At 42.2% G+C, this 15,105-nt stretch overlaps 1 protein-coding gene and 1 pseudogene across 1 annotated transcript; one reads left to right on the top strand and one right to left on the bottom strand.

The window, feature by feature from the left end:
• LOC135595130 (glutamyl-tRNA(Gln) amidotransferase subunit B, chloroplastic/mitochondrial-like) overlaps nucleotides 1–10,058 on the bottom strand; it is a 49,989-nt pseudogene extending 39,931 nt beyond the window's left edge.
• Nucleotides 10,059–13,150: 3,092 nt separating this feature from the next.
• On the top strand, nucleotides 13,151–15,105 carry LOC135594918 (polygalacturonase-like). Its single transcript, XM_065085424.1, has 4 exons — nucleotides 13,151–13,830; nucleotides 13,911–14,200; nucleotides 14,274–14,502; nucleotides 14,646–15,105. The coding sequence occupies exons 1-4, from the start codon at nucleotides 13,225–13,227 to the stop codon at nucleotides 14,862–14,864; spliced, it is 1,344 nt and encodes a 447-aa protein (XP_064941496.1). The 5' UTR covers nucleotides 13,151–13,224; the 3' UTR covers nucleotides 14,865–15,105.

Here is a 15,105-nt window from a genome sequence, read left to right as displayed (position 1 = left end):
CTGCCCTTGAATTACTCGGTCAGTGTGAGACTTAAAAGAGTGTTAAGGCTGGATTAATGCTGGTGAAAGAGTAGGTAACTAGTATTAAACTAACAGGAGTTAAATTGGCAAAAAAAAAATGCTTCTGCATGGTGAAATGTTGACCTGTTGCAAGGTTACAACTACTTTTATCTACCGATGAAAGAGAAGCAAAACTCCGGTCAACACTAGATGACAAGGACTCTGTGTTTTATTTATATGAAAGACTAACAGTAGACCATGTGGATTATGAAATAAGCAAATAGTACCTTTGTTCCAAAATTTGATTGTCCTACTGGACGGACAAAAATATTTACATCACAACGAAGTGAACCTTCCTGCATATTTCCAATGCTTATTCCAAGATACCTAACCAGCCTCTCTATCTCTGCAGCATATTCTGCAACCTCAAGTCCACTCCTCATATCGGGCTTAGAGACAATCTCCAGTAAAGGCACCCCTGCCCTATTCAGATCCACTTGTCAAAACAGCCCCACAAAGCATTTGATATCATCATGCAAATATCATATTAGCAAACTACAAATAGTTCCAAGTATAATGAGAGAAACTGACCTGGGAATAACTCCCGGTTTCTGAGTGAATTAGTTTTCCTGCATCATCTTCCATATGAACTCTAGTTATCCCAAACCTTCTATGACCACCACCAAACTCAACTGGAAGATCCAAATCAATGAACCCTCTAATTGCTATCGGGATGTCAAATTGTGATATTTGGTATCCTTTAGGGAGATCTTGGTAAAAGTATTGCTTTCTGTCAAACTTGGAGGTCATGGACAATCTGTAGTTGAGTGCAAGGCCAAGCTTCACAGCAAATTCAATGACCTTGGAGTTCAAAACTAGTAGAGTACTAGGATGTCCCATGCAGACAGGACAAACAGTAGTGTTTGGTTGTGATCCATAGGGGTAAGGGCAGCTGCAGAATGCTTTGGTAAGGGTTGATAGTTGCACATGGGTCTCTATACCAATAATAGTTTCATATCCAAGAATTTTTTGTTCTACACTTGTTTTAGTTGTCGCTTGTGATGGGGATATAAATAGAAATAACCTTTGTATATGAACAAATACTATAAGACCATAATACGTAGCGGAATTAAATGAAAGCACAATCAAACAGAACACCAAGATATATGTGGAAAACCCCTCCAATGTGATGGGTAAAAACCACGGGGCAAATTAGAGATAATCCACTATGAGAATAATGAATATACAAATCTCAATCTCTTGCCCTAAACCCTAGCAACAATCTCAAGAGAACAACTGGGATACAAGGATCACATCACTGCCCACAATATCTAAAACCTCCCCAAGTAATCACAGCAAGAGTCTACTGTAGATTTGATCTAACCTGAGATAGAACACTACTAGATGATTGAGAACAACCTCTCGCGTTGTCCTTGTCTTCTTCCCTTTCTTTCTTCCTTTTCTGCCTGGTTTTCCTACTTTTCTTTGGAATCTCGTGGCTGTTTCCTTCTCCCACGTTGCTGCCCTATTTATGCCTTTTTCTGCCTCGAAAACGCAGCCACCACACCCCCCCTAATGTTAATTAGGGTTAGGTTAAGAAGGGGTGAGCTGTGGGCTGCCCAAGCCCACTATGGGCTGAATTTGTGGGCTGCCAGCCCAACAACCTCCCCCCTCAGCCCATAAGGGAGGCTGTCCCATGACTCCTCAATGTGAAGCCATGCCGACCAGCTGTCGGTATATCTCCTGTCTTTCTTTTGGTAAATTTTTTATCAACATGTCTGCTCCGGTTTTATCTGTGTGAATTTTCTGAAGCTACAACTACTTCTCTTCAAATACATTTCGAATCCAGTGGTATCTGATATCTATATGCTTTGACTTGGAATGAAACATTGGGTTCTTACACAAATGGATGGCACTCTGGCTGTCACAATGCACCACATAATTTTTTTGTTTCAACCCCAATTCTTGTAAGAATTCTTTCATCCATAACATTTCTTTGCATACCTCTGTAGCAGCAATATATTATGCTTCCGTGGTGGAGAGAGCAATACACCTTTGCAACCTGGATTGTCATGACAAAGCTCCCCCTACAAAAGTAAGTACATAACCTGAAGTAGACTTTCTCGTATCTATATCTCTTGCCATATCTGCATCTGTGTAACCTATCAACACATGTTGTCCACCTCCAAAGCTTAAACAAACCTTAAAGCTCCCTCTGAGATATCTAAAAATCCACTTCACTGCTGCCCAGTGCTCTTCGCTTGGATTTGCAAGAAATCTGCTAGTAACACCAACTGCATATGCGATGTCTGGCCTCGTACATACCATTGCATACATTAAACTTCCAACTGCTGAAGCATAAGAAACCTTTTGCATTTTCTCCTTCTCCTCATCACTTGACGGACTCTGTTCTGAGCATAACTTGAAGTGACCTGCAAGAGGAGAACCAACTGGCTTTGCATTGCTCATACTGAATCTTTCCAATATCTTCTCGATGTATTTCTCCTGTGACAACCAAATCTTCTTATTTTTCCTGTCACGGGAAATCTGCATACCTAGTATTTGCTTTGCTGGCCCCATGTCCTTCATTGCAAAAGACTCACTCAGTTCTTTCTTCAATCTGTCAATTTTAGATATATCTTTTCCAAGAATAAGCATGTCATCAATATAAAGTAAGAGAATAATAAAATCCTCACCAAACCATTTTATGTACACACAATGATCTGAAGCCGTTCTTTTGTATCCATTTTCTATCATAAATGAATCAAACTTTCTGTACCATTGTCTTGGAGCTTGCTTTAGCCCATACAAGCTCTTCTTCAATTTACAAACAAAGTTATCTTTACCTTTAACTTTGAAGCATTCTGGTTGCTCCATATAAATTTCCTCTTCCAAATCCTAATAAAGGAAAGATGTCTTCACATCTAACTGTTCAACCTCCAAGTCCTGGCTAGCAGCAATACCAAGAGCAACACGAATAGAAGACATTTTAACAACAGGAGAAAAAATCTCTTCAAAGTCAATACCTTTCTTTTGACCAAAGTCTTTCACAACCAATCTAGCTTTGTACTTTGGTTGAGAACAATATTCTTGAGTCTTCAACCTGAAAACTGTTAGAACCCTTGCAGATTCTAAACTTGGGGTTGATCTCTTTAGGGGATCGGCCTCCTTGGAACTCTATAGGGGTTCCTCCCTCCAAGTTGCTGCTCAAAGGCTGCAGAAAAGATTCATCTATTGCCTTACAACTCCTAATTCTTCTCTAAGAAAAAACCTCCTACATGAATATCCCTCTCAATTAGGACTCTCCTAACTAGAGTCCTAACAGAATGTCCCTCTCAATTAGGACTCTCCTAGCTAGAGTCCTAACAGAATGTCCCTCTCAATTAGGACTCTCCTAGCTAAAGTCCTAACAGTTTTACATGAATGTCCCTCTCAATTAGGACTCTCCTAGCTAGAGTCCTAACATTTTTACATGAATGTCTCTCTCAATTAGGACTCTCCAAGCTAGAGTCCTAACAGACCCGCCCTCTTCAAATCAGCCTTGTCCTCAAGGCTGATGATTCATGAATTCTGGGAATTTGATCTTCAAGTCGTCATAGTTCTCCCAAGTGGCATCTTCTTTTGGTAGGTTCGCCCACTGTATTAGCACTTCATTAGTGGGTCGTCGTCGTCGAGTCACGATCCGTCGATCAATAATGGCACTTGGCTGGGTCTGGAGTTCTCTTTGGGTAGTCATATTTGGTGGGTGGCTTTGGGCTGTCTCCAAGCACCTGTTTAAAACTTCCGGTTGGCTGTTGGTTTGTGGGTGATATGTCGTACTCCTTTTCAATTTAGTACCCTGCATATAGAATAACTTTGTCCAAAATCTGCTATTGAAGATGCAAGTAGAATTTGTCACAAGCACAATGCATCCCTTATAGTGTAATTCTTTTGAGTCCCAATTGTAATGAGCCATGGGGCTTGGTGCTTCCTCCAATTTTTTTATAATCTTACTAGTATCTGAATCTTCTTGCCATTCCATCTTAATATCCTCAAGGAAGTCGCTGGTCGGAAGTGAAACGGTCGAAACTTCAACTTGCTCGTGTAGCTGCGAAAGCGCATCTGCAAGAACATTCTCTTTCCCCTTTTTGTAAGTTATTTCAAAATCAAATCCAAGAAGTTTTGTTACCCATTTTTGCTGCTCGGGGGAAGATATCTTCTGCTCCAAGAGATATTTTAGGCTTTTATGGTCGGTCTTGATTTGAAAGTATCGCCTGATCAAGTACAATCTCCACCTCGTTGCTGCGCGCACAATGGCGAGCATCTCCTTATCATATGTTGACATATTTTGATCGGAGGGAGATAATGCCTTGCTAGTGTATGTGAGTGGTCGACCATCTTGCATGAGAATGGCTCCAATTCTGACTCCAGATGTGTCGGCCTCAATAATGAAGGGTCGGTTGAAATCTGGTAGTGTTAGCACCGGCGTCGTCGTCATGGCTGCCTTAAGTTTGTCGAAGGCAGCGGAGGCTCTGTCCAACCATTGGAAGACATTTTTTTCTAGTAAGGAAGTAAGTGGTGCACTGATCTTTCCATAGTTTTTCACGAACTTGCGGTAGTAGCCTATTAAACCCAGAAAGCCATGTAGCAATTTTATGTTTCTCGAGGTCGGCCAGTTTTGCATTGCTCCAATTTTGAAGGGGTCCACTGCCACACCTTTCTCTGATATGATATGCCCAAGATATTCCACCTTTTGTTGAAGAAAGCAAAAATTTGTGGTTGTTGTGTGTTCAAAAGGTGGTTTTCCGTATGTCTTCTTCGCATGCTCGTATTTGATGATACCCGGATCAAAGGTCCAGCTTTATAAAGATTTGTGCTCCCTTTCATCTAGCAATTCATCTACTATTTGAATAAAGTATTTGTCCTTGATGATTATGCCATTGAGAGCTCGGTAATCAACATATATTCGCCTTGTTCCATCCTTCTTGCGTACAAGTAGCACCGGCGAAGAGTAGAGGTTGCAACTTGGCTGAATAACTCCTGTTTCGAGCATCTCTTTTATAATCCTTTCTATTTCATCCTTCTGGAGATGTGGATACTGATATGGCTGAACATTTGCTGAAGATTTGCCTGGAAGAATCATTATACAATGATCATGCCGACCGGTAAGAGGTAGGTTGCGCGGTTCGTCAAATATATTTGAAAATTCAGCAAGCAAAGGAAGTAGATTTGGATCTTCAAATTCTGTTAGCTCTCCCTTAGTTTGCTGCTCAAGTTGTACTAAAAAGCCGCTGCATGCTTTATGCAAAACATTCTCCATTTGTTGTGTGCAAATCGTAGTTATGTCACCCCCACGTTTCCCGTGCAATGTCACCTGTTTCTCCTTACTGTAAAATTTCATAATTAGTTTCATAAAATTCCAAGAAATATCACCTAATGTCGTCAACCATTTAATTCTGAGAATGGCCTCATGATTGTTAAGAGGGAGAAGGAAGAAATCTACAATTATCTCTTGGTCCTGCAGCAATAGTTTCTCCTGCAAGCGCCTATGATCACAATTCAAAATCCGTCCGTCGGTGACCTTAACATCAAACCTACAGTGATTCTCGATAGGTAATGATATCCGAACAGCAAGCTTACTATTTAAGAAGTTAGTAGTATTGCCCGTGTCGATGAGAACAGTGATTGGTTGTTGTTTGAGAAGGCCTCCAATTTTCATCGTTTGCGGGTTTGAGTAGCTAGCTAGTGTATGTACCGTAACTTCGGTCGGTTGTGGCTCTTCTTTTGCATCTTCTTCTTCATGTTCAAGGCTCTCTTTTGGATGTTCAATGACCTCTTCTTCTATCGGTTCAATCATAAGAAGTCCCCCTTTACTACAGCGATGCTCACGGCTCCATGGCTCGTCACAATGCCAACATAACCCCTTCGCATATCGCTCCCGAAGCTCTTCTCTTGTTAACCTCTTTAGTGTAGGGACTTGGTCGACAGTAGGGGGGGCTAAGGGCTTCAATATTACTGGTTGAGGAGAGACCCTAGTCCTCCGAGCTTCATGGTTCAATTGCTCCTCTTGATGTCGTGCGAAAGAGATGGCTGCCATAAGCGTATACGGTTGTCGCGCTTTAACTTCTCCTCGGATCTCCGGCTTCAAGCCCTCAATGAAGGTCCACAATAGCTGTTTTTGAGACCAATCATGAGTTTGATTAGATAACCTTTCAAACATGGTTTGGTACTCCTGAATGGTGGAGGTTTGTTGGATCTTTGCTAGTTGTTCGTCAATATTCTCGTAATCGGTTGGTCTGAAGCGAATCAGCAGTCCTTCTTTGAATTGTCGCCATGAAAGGACTCCATAAGTATGTTCAAACCAGTCAAACCACTGTATAGCATCCCCTTTAAGATGTATAGCTGTAATTTTCACCATAGATACATCCTCGGTTTTGTGGTATCGAAAATATCGCTCCGCGCGCGAGATCCAACCAATCGGGTCTCCTTCTTCCCATCTAGGGAAGTCCACTTTCATGCATGGATAGTTGGGGTTGGTCATAGAGCTTCCCCTCTCTTGGAAGTCATATCTTTGGGGTTGGTGTGATTGGGCAAAGCTCTCTCCTTGATGTAATTTCTTCGGGCTTAGTGGTCGGCCTAATCTGAGTTCGGTAAAGAGCATCCGAATCTTATCCTCCATTCGCGCCTCCAAGGCTTCGAATTTAGTATTGATTACCTCCTTAGATGCCATAATATATGCCTCCAAATCTATGATGTTAAGATCTCTCTTTTGTTGTTAGGTTAAAGGCATGTATAGGTTGAGAGAAGTGATGGTCAAAAGGGTTGGTGGATTGGTGGATGTAGGGTACGATTTAGGCTTGTTTTGTGGCAGTTTTGGGTGCAGTTTGAGGGTGTGGTTTAGTAGAGTTTTAGGGTTGTGGTTGAAAGTTTTGGATCTATGGTAGATGGTAGCAAAGGTTTGACAGAAATCCGTGGAAGTTGCAGTAAGTATGTGCTGTCTTGTAAGAGTAGAATTGTCGTCGAAGAAACAACGGTTTCTTGACGTAATTTCCACCAAAAACTTGAGAGAATTGAGGAGGGAATTGATAGCAAAATCACAGTTTATATGACAGCAAGGATATCTAATTTAATCAAGAAAATTTCGGCAGTATAACAGCAAGGAAATTGGTGCAAGTTGTAATTGCAGAATTATCGTCGAAAAATTTCAGCGGGTTACGATGAAAATTTGCAGCAACATAAAATCGTTTTTAGAGATGAATTTCTTAATAGATCAATCTTAGATGGAAGCCAAGATAATCTATGAAGTGTATAAGAAATTTCATTCAAAAAAGATTGCAAATAGATGGGTTAAGGCAACGATATGCAGCTGAAATTTTCTGCAGCATAGATTTTCAAGTGTAGCAGATTGGACATAAAAGATCAGTAGTTTATATTGAGAAATTATCAATGAAACTAAAGGAAAATCTACTGTTAGGAAGTGTCAAAGATGTCATAAAAATTTCGTAGAAATTTGGATAGAAAAAGCACAGTAACAAGATCAAACAGATGGTGCTATGCGGCTTGAATTCTGCAATTCAAGTGCAGCAGATTGGACATAAAAGATCAGTAGTTTATATTGAGAATTTTTTTGATGAAACCAAAGGGAAATCCACTGTTAAGAAGTGTCAAAGATGTCATAAAAATTTCGTAGAAATTTGGATAGAAAAAGCACAGTAGCAAGATCAAACAGATGGTGCTATGTGGTTGGAATTCTGCAATGTATCTTTCGTCGTAGAGATGAAAACTTTGTGACGAAAAGTTTATGCAGCAATATAGGAACGATTTTTTTTTTTTTGGATTTTCGAATAAGGATAACTAAATTGCAGCAGCAGTAAGGTAGGAAACCAGAACCTGTTGCAATTCACGGGGAGATCAAAGGATGATCCGTGGTGGTGGAGATGATGACGGAATTCGGTGACGATCTTTTAAGCAATTGTGGGAATTGCTTTGGATGGTTGTAGAGGGTTGATGGATGGCTGTGGAAGGGCAGCGAGACGCCAAGAACGCTGCTCTGATACCAGGTGTTAGAACCCTTGCAGATTCTAAACTTGGGGTTGATCTCTTTAGGGGATCGGCCTCCTTGGAACTCTATAGGGGTTCCTCCCTCCAAGTTGCTGCTCAAAGGCTGCAGAAAAGATTCATCTATTGCCTTACAACTCCTAATTCTTCTATAAGAAAAAACCTCCTACATGAATATCCCTCTCAATTAGGACTCTCCTAACTAGAGTCCTAACAGAATGTCCCTCTCAATTAGGACTCTCCTAGCTAGAGTCCTAACAGAATGTCCCTCTCAATTAGGACTCTCCTAGCTAAAGTCCTAACAGTTTTACATGAATGTCCCTCTCAATTAGGACTCTCCTAGCTAGAGTCCTAACATTTTTACATGAATGTCTCTCTCAATTAGGACTCTCCAAGCTAGAGTCCTAACAAAAACCCACTTGTTCTTCAAGGCCTTCATTCCATTTGGTAGCAGCACCAAATCATAAGTGTGGTTCTTCTGAAGAGCATCCATCTCTTCCTGCATAGCAACTAACCATTTCTCTTTCTGCTCACTTTCAACTGCTTCCTGGTAACTCTCTAGTTCACCTGCATCAGTAAGCATCACATACTCATCTCTAGAGTATCTTTTGGAAGGTTGACGTTGTCTAGAAGATCTTCTCAATTGAGGTTCTGCGGGAAGTTGCTCTCCAACTTCTTCTTGCTCAACATGTCCTGAAGGTAGATTAACGTCAGGCTCTACACTATCTTCCTGCACATCTCCCCCATCACCGTGATATACTGGAGGAATAATTGGGTCACAATCTGCTAATCCTTCTACAGAAGTATTGGCTGGTGTCTTCTTCTTCAAATCTTCAAAGGTTTGATCCTCAAAGAAGACTACATCTCGGCTTCTGAACAACTTCTGCTTTTCTGGATCCCAAAGCCTGTAACCAAAATGATCATGTGAGTAACTAAGAAAAATACATTCTTTAGTCTTACCATCCAGCTTGGACCTCTTATTATCTGGAACATGTACAAATGCACGACAACTAAACACTCTCAAATACTTGTAAGAAACATCTTTCCCTGACCATACATGCTCTGCAACATCACCATCTAAGGCTATACATGGTGATAAGTTGATCACATCAACTGCAGTCCTCAAAGCCTCATCCCAAAACCTTTTGGGTAGCTTGGCCTGTGAAAGCATACATCTGATCTTTTCTATGATGGTGCGGTTCATTCTCTCTGCAATTGCATTATGCTGAGGTGTACCAAAAACTGTCATCTCATGTTGGATCCCATGTGACTTGCAATAGTCATTAAACAATCCTATATACTCACCACCATTATCTGATCTTATGCATTTCAATTTCCTTTATATCTCCCTTTCAACCCTGGCATGAAACTCTTTGAAGACATTAATCACTTGATCTTTAGTCTTCAAAGCATAGGCCCAAACTTTCCTAGAAAAATCATATATAAAAGTGACAAAATAAAGTGCACCACTTATACCAAGAACATCAACAGATCCACTATGAGTTTTTGTCCTCAAAGGACCACATACATATGTATAAATATGGTCTAAGACATGCATTTTTCTAGACAAAGCAGCACTAACAAATTAAACTCTATGTTGTTTACCTGCTAAACAATCAATACAAGGGTTCAGATGTATACCTCTGAGGTATGGTAATACCTCTCTCAGAAATAGTTTGCAGCCCCTTCTCGCTCATATGTCCCAGTCGCCTATGCCACAACTCCATGCTGAAGTCTTTTTCTGTAGCATTTAACTGCTCACCATAAACTTTAGCCTGCAACCTGTACAAAGTATGACATTTCTTTCCATTAGCTATAACAAGAGAACCCTTACTGATCTTCCATTACCCTTTGTGAAATCTGCTATCATAGTTTTCATCATCTATCCTTCCAACTGAAATTAGATTCAGCCTCAAGTCAACCACATGCCTCACATCCTTAAGCACTAACTTGCAGCCAAGGTTGGTCTTTAAATGGATATCACCCATGCCTCTGATGTCTGCTGTACCATAGTTGCCCATCTTGACAACACCAAAGTTTCCAAACCTATATGTAGCAAAAAACTCCCTCCGTGGTGTAGCATGATAAGAAGCACCTGTGTCAATCACCCACTCAAGATCTTGACACACACAAGAAAAAATATCATCAGAAGGAGATAAAATCAAATAATCACCACCCTGCATTGTAGTTGTGATATTATCTTTTGACTCTATAGACTCCACTTCTTTTCCCTTTTTCTTGCACTTCTTAGGTTGCTTACATTGGTTTTTGTAATGTCCTTTCTCACCACAATTATAGCAAACAATATCTTTTCTTGATCTTGACTTGCTTCTACCCATGCGTGAACTACTTCTAGACTTTGACCTTCCTCTATTCTCTGAGATAAATGCTTGTGAATCATTCTGAGATGTTGCCGAACTCTTTCTTCTCTACTCCTCATTCAACAAACTACTTGTTACTTGACTCATAGTGACAACACCATCTGGCGCAGAATTACTGAGGGAAACCACCAGTATCTCCCAACTTTCTGGTAATGAACTGAGAAGTAACAATGCCTGCAACTCATCATCAAGAGACATTTTCATAGAGGATAACTGATTAGTAATACTTTGCATTTCATTCAAATGTTCAGCAATAGAAGCACCTTCTTTATATTTTAGGTTCACAAGTTTTATGATCAAAAAAGCTTTGTTGCTAGCTGTTTTTCTTTCATAGAGACTTTCCAACTTTTTCCAAAATGAATATGCAGAAATTTTAGTAGAAACATGGTGAAAGACACTATCATCAAGCCACTGTCGAAGAAATCCAATTGTTTTTCGATCTAACCTCTTCCACTCATCATCTGTCATAGTTGTGGGTTTTGCACTATCCCCCTACAAAGGTTCATACAAATCTTTGTAATACAAGAGATCTTCCATTCTTGGTTTCCATATCATCCAATTGTTTCCATTCAAACTAATCATGCGAGAAACATTACTGGCCTCCATATTAAAATACAATAATTAAATCACCAAAACCCCTCTTTGCTCTGATACCAATTGGTGAGGATATAAACAAGAATAAACTTTGTATATGAACAAATACTAGAAGACCATAATACGCAACGGAATTAAATGGAAGCACAATCAAACAGAACACCAAGATATACATGGAAAACCCCTCCAATGTGAAGGGTAAAAACCACGGGGCAAACTAGAGATAATCCACTATGAGAATAATGAATATATAAATCTCAATCTCTTGCCCTAAACCCTAGCAACAATCTCAAGAGAACAAATGGGATACAAGGATCACGTCACTGCCCACAATATCTAAAACCTCCGCAAGCAATCACAGCAAGAGTCTATTGTAGATTTGATCTAACCTGAGATAGAACACTGCTAGCAATGTGAAGGGTAAAAACCATGGGGCAAACTAGAGATAATCCACTATGAGAATAATGAATATACAAATCTCAATCTCTTGCCCTAAACCCTAGCGAAATCTTAAGAGAACAACTGGGATACAAGGATTACGTCACTACTCATAATATCTAAAACCTCCGCAAGTAATCACAGCAAGAGTCTACTGTAGATTTGATCTAACCTGAGATAGAACACTGCTAGATGATTGAGAACAACCTCTCTGCGTTGTCCTTGTCTTCTTCCCTTTCTTTCTCTTCCTTTTCTGCCTTGTTTTCCTCCTTTTCTTTGGAATCCCGTGGCTGTTTCCTTCTCCCACGTTGCTGCCCTATTTATGCCTTTTTCTGCCTCTAAAACGCAGCCACCACACCCCCCTAATGTTAATTAGGGTTAGGTTAAGAGGGGGTGAGCTGTGGGCTGCCCAAGGCCACTGTGGGCTGAATTTGTGGGCTGCCAGCCCAACAGCTTGAACTGATGCCTCTTTCAAAGTGCTAGTGGTGCTCTCTGCTTGGGCATTGATGCGAGTCTTTGAAGCTTACAATGTGCGAAAAAGAGCACTACTGGTCCTGATGAACAAAGCTGATTGGTTGAGGAAAATATGGTTGGTTCTAATTCCTCTATGATAGTTCAAAGCCATCATCACCCCTTGATCGCTAGATATATTTAGCCCACCACCAACAAAAAGCTTCAAGCAAGCATCCCACCTAAAGAAAGCAAGAAAAATCCGAGAAAATTCTAAGCATGAGAATAGCTTCAGAAAAATGCCAAGCATCCCTCTATGTTATATATGCGTTTAATATAGAATCGAAGAATAGATTGTGAACGAGATGAATTTTATTCATTGAGGTAATAAGTATTTATACAAGTTTTGATAGAGAGATTTCCCTCGATTAATCACCCAAATCACACATCAGTTATTCAAATTTACGATCGATCCTTAATTATAGATTGATCAAGGATATAAGGAGGCATGAATGCTATTCAATGTGTGCCTTTATCATGATCTTCTATCATGTTCTTGTAAGATTGAGCTTGTATGAAGGATGTTAATATTGGACCAATGAAATTGAATATCTTATGGGCGAGAGACTTTGTTGAGGAAGTCTACTAATTGAATATCTTGTGGGCGAGAGACTTTTTGATAGCACACATGTATCATGATTTATAAAAGAATGAGATGGTAAATGATGATATCATGCAAAATTGTGAATGACAATTAAGCCAAGAAAGGAACATTTCCTATGGTTTACGAGAAATGTAACTTCTTTGACTTTAACATTTGGTGGCTTGTGACTTTGGGGTATACCGATTAACCAAGGAACAAAAAACCACACTTAGAGGCCAATATTTCCTATGGTTGACGGAAATGTTACTTCTTTGACTTTAACATCTCAAATTAATGCCGCCTTCATCTCCACTCATCTAAATTTGTCACAGTGCATGACGAGGTTTGATGCCTTTCTTATCAACCAGTTCGTGCCACTCAAACTCGATTAGCTCTTCCAACAAGAATGCAGAACCCAATCAGATGACTTGCAAGCTAAACCCGAGTTCAAGAATGGCAGCAGCAGTTGCCATCGAGATCTTGATTGCAGCAACCGAAATGGTCTCACCGTGTTCCTACCTCGGTTGACTTTCAACACCAAGTGCACATGGTATTCTTGGATTTCTTCTCCTTTGACGGATCGAAGAACCCGTTTTCTAGTGCCTACTTGTCTTCTAAAAATGCCAAACCCAAGAATCCAAAAGCAGAAATGCTAATAAAATACAGCATTCTCTCACATGCATGCACCTGAGGGAGTGTTCCCTCGTAAATCTCGGGCTGTGTTTGCTTCGTCCTTCATCCTTCAGCCACCAACACAAACACCTTCACACGAACCCTATAAATATCAGCAGTCCATTCATCAAGCTCTCCAACACCTCCACCGAGTGTATTGGTTTCAGTAGAGGCTGCGGTGCTTTCATGGCTCAGCTCAGGAGCTTCATCGTTCTCCTCCTCGTGGTCGTCTTCGACGACCTTGTGTCGTATGGGGAAGCAGCATACAACATTGCCGATTACGGCGCCAAGTCAGATGGCCGGACCGACTCGGCCAAGTCGCTGCTCGCTGCATGGGAAGCGGCCTGCCGCTCGGCGGGGTCGGCCACCATGTACGTGCCGGCCGGGGACTTCTTGGTCGGCCAAGCCACCTTCGCTGGCCCATGCAGCAGCAGCAAGATCACCGTCCAGATCGACGGGACGCTCGTCTCGCCGTCCGATCTCGGCGGGGCTGGCGACTGGCTCGTGTTCCACCACGTCGAGGGCGTGTCGGTGTACGGCGGGACCGTCGACGGCCGCGGATCCTCCCTCTGGGCCTGCAAGGCCGCCGGACGTAGCTGCGCCGCCGGAGCCTCGGTGAGCTAATCATGTTACACTCGCAATCTACTTCGAATGATAAATGATAAAGATGAATCGATCGTCTTCTGCCTATGCAGTCGCTAACGTTCAGGAACTCGAAGGACATCACGATCAGCGGGCTGACATCGACGGACAGCGAGCTATACCACATCGTGATCGACGGCTGCGATGGCGTGACAGTGCAGAACGTCAAGATCACGACACCGGGGAACAGCCCCAACACCGACGGCATCCACGTCCAAGGGTCGAGCCACGTGACGATTACCGGGGCCAGCATCAAGACCGGCGACGACTGCATCTCCGTCGGGCCCGGCACCACTAACCTGTGGATCGAACAGGTGGCGTGCGGCCCAGGCCACGGCATAAGGTAAATAAGCACTGCAAGCAGAAACCAGTGTACCATTAGCTGAGACGAAGCTGACCTGATGCGGTGGCCACAGCATCGGGAGCCTGGGGAAGGAGTACGACGAGGAGGGGGTGGAGAACGTGACGGTGAACACGGCGGTGTTCACGGGGACGGAGAATGGGCTGCGGATAAAGACATGGGGGAGGCCGAGCCAGGGGTTCGTGAAGGGGGTGGTGTTCGAGCACGCCGTGATGCAGAACGTCGAAAACCCCATCATCATCGACCAGAACTACTGCCCCGGCGACAGAGGATGCCCCGACCAGGTGAGTTGACCATCGCTATCGCCATCGCCATCGCCATCGCCATCACCTACCTCTGCATATGTTTCATCAGTTGAAGAAAAAAGGAAATAAGAGAGGAACAACGACGACATGAGTCGTGTTAAGCTAACCGTCTTTCCCCACAGAGTTCCGGCGTCAGGATCAGTGGCGTGACGTACAATGACATTCATGGATCGTCTGCATCGGAAGTGGCGGTCAACTTCGACTGCAGCGCCAGCAACCCCTGCACCGGAATCGGGTTACAGGACATCAAGCTCACCTACGGGAACACGGCGGCGGAATCATCCTGTAAGCACGCCGATGGCACCGCCTCCGGCTTCGTCGTGCCGCCAAGTTGTCTATGATGGCGAACTCCGGTTGCAGCATTACCACGCAGCTCATACATAACAGTTGTAGCACTACATGTAGACGACTCAGACACAGATGGCTACTTGGATGACATAATTTAATGCATACATCAATATATATGCTCACTTGTTCACCAAAATTACAATATCTGATGTTAAAGGAAGGCTTCAGATTAAGCAGCACAGAAAATATTCTCCTATAAAAGCAAAAAAAACGGAGGGTACATTAAGCTCGGAT

Source organism: Musa acuminata, chromosome BXJ1-10, assembly GCF_036884655.1.
Source record: "Musa acuminata AAA Group cultivar baxijiao chromosome BXJ1-10, Cavendish_Baxijiao_AAA, whole genome shotgun sequence".
Taxonomy (NCBI): Eukaryota; Viridiplantae; Streptophyta; class Magnoliopsida; order Zingiberales; family Musaceae; genus Musa; species Musa acuminata.
The sequence above is the reverse complement of the archived record's forward strand: the minus strand, read 5'-3'. Positions and strand labels throughout refer to the sequence as shown.

Bases quoted from the DNA above. Each gene is read 5' to 3' on its own strand.
- LOC135594918 (XM_065085424.1), top strand. From the start codon at position 13,225: ATGCACCTGAGGGAGTGTTCCCTCGTAAATCTCGGGCTGTGTTTGCTT. The intron at 14,201-14,273 runs GTAAATAAGCAC...CGGTGGCCACAG, and splicing joins GGCCCAGGCCACGGCATAAG to CATCGGGAGCCTGGGGAAGG. The intron at 14,503-14,645 runs GTGAGTTGACCA...CTTTCCCCACAG, and splicing joins ACAGAGGATGCCCCGACCAG to AGTTCCGGCGTCAGGATCAG.